The 7,226-nt window shown below is 29.6% G+C and overlaps 1 protein-coding gene across 2 annotated transcripts; it reads left to right on the forward strand.

The window, feature by feature from the left end:
- The first annotated feature begins 558 nt into the window (after positions 1-558).
- LOC145043224 (Sugar isomerase (SIS) family protein) lies at positions 559-5,255 on the forward strand. Of its 2 annotated transcripts, XM_078991804.1 has the most exons (24): positions 559-736; positions 1,109-1,153; positions 1,239-1,315; positions 1,533-1,614; positions 1,774-1,821; positions 1,903-2,058; positions 2,149-2,245; positions 2,360-2,402; positions 2,520-2,587; positions 2,676-2,760; positions 2,850-2,898; positions 2,994-3,066; positions 3,175-3,235; positions 3,351-3,417; positions 3,594-3,650; positions 3,728-3,781; positions 3,865-3,993; positions 4,067-4,130; positions 4,229-4,302; positions 4,383-4,436; positions 4,518-4,586; positions 4,669-4,758; positions 4,833-4,940; positions 5,055-5,255. In XM_078991804.1, exons 2-24 carry the CDS (start codon positions 1,109-1,111, stop codon positions 5,103-5,105), a joined length of 1,701 nt encoding a protein of 566 aa, XP_078847930.1. In that variant the 5' UTR covers positions 559-736; the 3' UTR covers positions 5,106-5,255. The 2 variants fall into 2 exon arrangements, with proteins under 2 accessions (XP_078847930.1, XP_078847931.1); XM_078991805.1 differs by lacking the exons at positions 559-736; positions 1,109-1,153; positions 1,239-1,315 and adding an exon at positions 1,411-1,429.
- Positions 5,256-7,226: the final 1,971 nt, after the last annotated feature.

Raw genomic sequence — 7,226 nt, forward strand, 5'->3', positions numbered from 1 at the left:
CAATAATCAGCATCAATGTCGATTATTCTTATACCCTAAGCCAAGCATTCCTTTCTATTACAATAGTAACATTATCACAGTCTCCTTCAATTAATTTTGTAAGCCGCAAAAGAAATTCTTTATACGTAAATCCACCAAAATCCACATCACGAACATTTTTTTTACCTGGTCCAAGTATACCAACGACTTTGGCCAAATACCCCTTGTAATGAATATCTATAAGAACATACATACATGCAAATGATTAGGATGTCACGTAATACATTATAATTGACCTAAATCGATTTAATCAGCAAAACCCTATGTTTGCTGGTAATAAAGGTATTTGTGAACTCATAAAATAAGTTAGTTGTGAACTTATGAAACAATTTAATTGGGTGAATGAGTGCAAAAAAACAAATATTATCTATTTCGAAATTCCTAGGATAGGACTAGTGTGTGTAATAAATTACACCAAAGTGGCTATACTTTTTTTCAATAAAACATTATTATTAAAATAATAATTAAAATAAATAAATAAATAAAAATAGAGGATGGTGGTATCACTTTGATTTTTGACGCCGTCCATAGAAAAAGAATGGCCTGATCCACGGCATATTCTTTTATTTACGATCGCCACCGCTTCTATCTCTCAAGGAACTCATACTGCTTTATACAAAACTCATCAGATTTCAACACATATATTCGCCCTTTTTTAACGATTTGTTCTTCGTAATTCTTCTTCAATCATCTCCAGGTATTGTTATCTTTCTAATCCCCTTACTCATTTTCAGTCCTTGATCTTTCCGTCGCTTTTCTTTTCAATTATTTCCAGTTAATCAAATACACAGAAAATGAAAATTCGCCTTTTGGCATTGGTTGATAAATGGTGAAATTTCTTTTTCTGAATATCTAATTTCTCATCTGATTATCGAGAAACTAAGCTTACATCAAAGCAATATTGCAATCGTAATGGTAATCGTAATCGTAATCGAAATCGAAATCGACATCGTCTTATCTGTCGTCATATTTACTTCATAAATCAGGATATGCGATTTTATAGGTTTTAGTAATCTCATTAACCGTTGTTCTGTGGAAATATATTTTTTTTGCTTGAAAATCTTTGCAGATGGCGACTTTAATCTCTGACACTGCACCATGGAAGGACCTGAAGGTGATTACAATTCGTCTATTTGAACAATTGCATGTATTCATTGCTAAGCCTGTTAATTGATGATGTGACACTTTCTTACCTACAGGCACATGTTGCGGACATTAACAAGACGCATTTACGTGATTTGATGTCTGACAATGACCGATGCAAGTCAATGATGCTGTAAGATAGCTTAAGCCTCTTATGAACTAGCACCACATATTCATTTCTTTTAAGTTTATTGGCTTCTTTCCTTATAAACCTGAATACTTCGAAGAATTGTTACAATCTCTAGCTGTAAATTACTCAATCTGCTCTTTATAACTATGTCGTTTTACATTGATTATCAACTTTTTGAGCTAAGAGGCTAATGAGTTCTTTTCAATTGGGGTTTATGCAGAGAATTTGATGACATATTTCTGGATTATTCACGACAATGTGCCACTCTTGATACAATGTCTAAGCTCTTTAAACTTGCTGAGGTAGGTTGCTCTTTCTTTCTCTTAATTGAGAATATTATAGTAATATCATCATTCTATAAAATACAGAAATTACAAATCAAGTGAATTATGAGCTTGAGCCTCCAAAGAACAAAAACAGAAGTACAGTATTTTCTGATCATCTCTTTTTTCCTAATGCAGGCAGCACATCTCAAAGAAAAGATCACTAGTATGTTCAATGGGGAGCATGTAAGTAAACCTGTAAATTTATTTGGAAGTAACTTGTGGATTGACTATTTTACCCTTCTGATACAAATGTGATTACTGCAGATAAACAGCACAGAAAACAGGTCTGTGCTTCATGTAGCTCTTCGTGCATCAAAGGACACAACTATAAACAGTGATGGAAAAAATGTTGTGCCTGATGTTTGGCAAGTTCTTGACAAAATTAAAGAGTTTTCTGATAAAGTTCGCAATGGTTCTTGGGTAAAATCATCCATCTTAAATGCTAATCTTTATCTTTATCTTTATTTATTAATTATATATAATAAATAATTCTTTTCTAATTCTTATTAGGTTGGAGCCACAGGGAAACCACTTACAAATGTGATTGCTATTGGTATTGGTGGAAGCTTTCTTGGTCCATTGTTTGTGCACACTGCTCTTCAAACTGGTCACTTTCTTCAACTCCATCTTCTTATTCTAATATTAATTAATCTTCTTTTTGTATAGAATAAAAATAAAAATAAAAAAACTTATTATTATAATTTGTTTTGTTAAATAACAGATCCAGAGGCTAGTAAATCAGCTGGAGGACGCCAACTTCGCTTGTAAGTATACATATTTTATAATAAAGTTCACATAGTCTTACAAAATCCATGAAATTTGTTATAAATTTATGATTATTGAAATGCTTTTAATTCGTTTTATCTTTTTATTTTCTGCAGTCTTGCAAATGTTGATCCAGTAGATGTTGCCAGAAATATTACAGGCTTGGATCCCGAGACAACTTTAGGTTCATATTTTTTTTTGTAATTCAATTTATTTCAAACAACATATATTTTTTTTTATATAATTAATGTTATTTTCTTCTACAACTGCAGTTGTTGTAGTTTCCAAGACTTTTACTACAGCTGAGACTATGCTTAATGCAAGGACATTAAGGGAATGGATCTCATCTTCTTTAGGGTAACTACACCAATTTTTTTTCTTCCTATTATACCCTTACTCTTTATGTTCTCTTACACAACATGGTTTCATTTTCTTTGTTGTTTAAGGCCACAAGCTGTTTCAAAACATATGGTTGCTGTTAGCACAAATCTTAAGGTTCTTTTTTTTCCTTTTTATCAATTGCAACTCATAAATTATTAAAAGTATAATTCATAATTCTAATTTTTTTTATATGTTTTTCTTTGATGCAGCTTGTGGAGAAATTTGGGATTGATCCTAATAATGCTTTTGCATTCTGGGATTGGGTAGGAGGGAGATACAGTGGTAAGGACAAGATAGTCTTTTTATTACAATAATTCATAAATAAAAAAGAACCCATTTTTTCATTTTTTGAAATGTTTTTATGTGATTTTTCTTTTTTATTAATTTCAGTTTGCAGTGCTGTTGGAGTGTTACCTTTATCTCTCCAATACGGTTTTCCAGTTGTTGAAAAGTACAATAACACTAGAACTTCATCTTTCTCTCACTAAAATACATTAAATTTTCTCTTCACTTTTTTTTTTTTAATTATTATTATTATTAACAAGACTTTTTTCCCTTATTTATAGATTTCTCAAAGGTGCTAGAAGCATTGATCAGCAATTTCAATCTGCTCCTTTTGAGAAAAACATACCTGTATGTGATACTCTTCATATAGTCATATTCCCATTTTACCCTCTCGTGTAATGTAATTTTCGTTATACAGTATCCACATTTTTATACTTTGGTTAATTTAGTATTCATATTAAGAAGTAAAAATAAATATTAAAAAGACATGAACAATATATATATATTTTTTTCTTGTATTTCAGGTGCTTCTAGGTTTGTTGAGTGTATGGAACGTTTCTTTTCTTGGATATCCTGCAAGAGTGAGTTTATTCACCTGAGAGGGTATTTTGGTAATTTACTCTTTGTTAAATTCCTCATTTAGCATTATTTTCCCTAGGCTATTCTACCCTACACTCAAGCTCTCGAGAAGCTTGCTCCACACATTCAACAGGTATATATTTATTATTATTAACATTATTATTTAAGTTCTGTAAACATTTGAATTATTATTATTATAATAATTTAATTTTATAGGTTAGTATGGAGAGTAATGGGAAAGGAGTATCCATAGATGGTGTAAGCCTTCCTTTTGAAGCTGGTGAAATTGATTTTGGTGAGCCAGGAACAAATGGTCAACATAGTTTTTATCAACTAATTCATCAGGTAACTAACTAACTAACTAACTTTTTTGTTTTTCTATCTATCTGGCTAATAAAAAGTCTAATTTACCCTTCAGGGGCGTGTTATTCCTTGTGACTTCATTGGTATTGTCAAGAGTCAGCAACCTGTCTACCTTAGAGGTACCAATCCCTTTCCTCTCTAGTTTAACTTCACTTTATTTATTTATTTTTTTTGTCTCATCTCATTTTTATATATAATGTGAAAATTTGGTATTCAGATGAAGTGGTAAATAACCATGATGAACTCATGTCAAACTTTTTTGCACAACCTGATGCTCTTGCTTATGGAAAGGTAATCAATCTACTTTTCACGTTTTTTTAAATAATATAAGTTTTTCTACTCATTTTAATGTAATTTTCTCTTCTTTCCAGACCCCTGAACAATTGCGAAGTGAGAATGTTGCATCTCATCTTGTTCCTCACAAGGTGGCTTCCTACTTCATATTTAAATTTGTTTTTTTAATTCAAAAAAAAAAAAAAATACTAATTTCAATTTTTTGTTGACAGACATTTACTGGGAATAGGCCCTCCCTTAGCCTTCTGCTTCCATCATTGGATGCTTATAGAATTGGACAGGTTTAGTTTTTTTCTTTTTTTTTTTTTTGAAAATATTCATTTATTTTGCTGACATCATCTTACAAAATATATCTTTTTTTAGTTGCTAGCTATGTATGAGCACAGAATTGCTGTGGAAGGTTTCATTTGGGGCATCAATTCTTTTGATCAATGGGGAGTCGAATTAGGAAAGGTAAATTCCTTTTTTTTTTTTCAATAAAAGAAATAAAAATGAAGTTATTTTATTTGAATAAAATTACTACACAGTCGCTTGCATCCCAAGTGAGAAAGCAACTTCATGCATCCCGTAAGAAAGGAGAATCAGTCGAGGGCTTCAATTTCAGTACCACCAAAATGCTAACAAAATACCTCAAGGTGCCTACTTTCATTTCTTTTATTTTCTTTCTATTTTTTTTTTTTTTTTAATATATATAATAATAAACAACTCACTCAATGAGATTTTTTTTTTGTACACGTGGCTTTTTGCAGGCAAGTGCAGATGTGCCTTCAGAACCCACTACTCTTCTGCCCAAGATATAAACTTTTTTTTTTTTTTTTTTTTTTTTTTATTTTTGGGTAATTGCATGAGACGTGTTGTACTGTACAAGCATAAATCTTGCCATTTTTAAATGATGGAATAATTGTTTTATCTTTTTAATTTCTGAATAAGATATGGCTTGGGTAAGGTAATATGGGAGTTGTATTTGAGGATTTTTTTTTTTTGATAAAATAAATTAATATTTATTTTTTCTCATGATTGGAACATTACTTCGAGTTTAAGAAAAGCTCAAAAGGTTGATGTTTGTCACCTATATTTATTGTCTTGCCAACTGCTTGATGAAATGTTTCCATCGCCTCAACAGCTTAGGGGTGATTAAAGAGTTGAGGAAAGAAGGAATTGTTATCATCATCACATATAAACCTAAAAAGTTTTATTGAAATTTCAACCTACAGAACTATGATTGTCTTTTACATTAAAATTTTTATATTAGAAAGCCAAATAGAAAACCATTGGTGATGTATCTCCATTAAGCGCCTCTCTTTAGTTTTTTAAGGATTTGAGTGTGATAAAACTAGTTGATTACTTGGTTTATAATTGTGTAGAAGTGTTCCTAAAAATTAGCTCTAAGCTTTTGAATTCTTTAAATCTACTCTAATAAATGATTTTTTATCATATGTTACAATCTTATTCGTAGTTATTTTGAATTAATTTTTTTTATATGTCATTTTATGAGTTTTTCTATTTTATTAAATTATATTTAATATAATATGCAATAAATGTAGTAATAAATAGATATCAATTTCATTAATAAACTTATCTTCTAATTTCAAAAATTTCAAATTAAAGTTAATTAGTTATTTTGTTTATTTATTTAAATTATTTGTTTAAATTTAAAAGATAAAAAACATTTCAATTACAATAATTCATATTATTTTTTTTATTTTCTTATAAATTCAAAATTCTCAAAATTTTAACATTATATATATATATATATATATATATATATATAAAATTAACTCATGTAATATATGAGTCACACATTTAGTAATATAAAGCATAAAAAATAAAAACTCTCAAAAACTACTTGAAATAACTTTTGGATTATAAGTCTTTTTTGTTTAAAATAAAAGTTTTAAGTTCGTTTGGAAATAAAGTTTTTTCCTTAATTTGAGATTTTCCCCCAAAAGTTAATACCTAAAGCTGAACATACCTATTTAAAATACTAACAATATAAAAATAATCTCGAAAAAGTTGCAAATTTGAAAATCATAAGTATATATATTGGATTTTCGATAATTACAATATTTGAAATTTTGAAATACCAGTATATGTATCCTGATATGCAATTCATTTCAGATTAATACATGTTGAATTTTTGGATTCAAATATTTTTAACACTTCCCAAAAATGTCGGGGTTAGGATTTGCCGTTTCCTTTTAATATATTTTTCATCTTATTCTCTCCTATAAATACAAAGATGAGTTTTTTCAACTCGTGTGTTTTTATTTTTTAAATATATATTATTTTATTTGGTAGTATTTATTTTCATAAACATAAACTCATGATTTGCATTCAATCATTGAATTAGTCTCCTGCAGGTTCATCCATTATTTGTTGTTGAAGCTAACCATTTAATAAAGTCAACCCGATGCCCTCCAACCCAATCAACATTTCCAAATTTTTTAAACAATTTTATTCTTCTAACAACTCCATCTTTCCAATTAATATTCAAAACACACCCTTTTTTCATTTCTTCTTTCTATTTCTCAACAATGGTGTTTCCCCCTCCTCCCATCTCCCTCCTTTGCTTAATCTCCATTGTCACACTCTACTTGATGATTTGTTATGCAGTCATCGGCTTCATTGCCAAATCCGAAGTTTTTAGAGTCGAATCCCGTGAAAATGACAAATCTACCCCTGGTTTATCTGTAGAAGAGTTACAAAAGTTACAAAGTTTTAGTCACAAAATCAACCAAGGAGATGAAGAAGAATCATTAAGTTGTGCAATATGTTTGGATGATTTTAAAGAGTTTGAGGTATGCAAAAGATTTCCAAGTTGTGATCATGTGTTCCATAGCCGTTGTATTGATCTATGGTTGGTTCATAGAAGAACTTGTCCAATTTGTAGGACATCATTTGATCATCTTATTCATGTTGTT

This window comes from Lactuca saligna, chromosome 4 (assembly GCF_052625555.1).
Source record: "Lactuca saligna cultivar CGN05327 chromosome 4, ASM5262555v1, whole genome shotgun sequence".
NCBI lineage: Eukaryota > Viridiplantae > Streptophyta > Magnoliopsida > Asterales > Asteraceae > Lactuca > Lactuca saligna.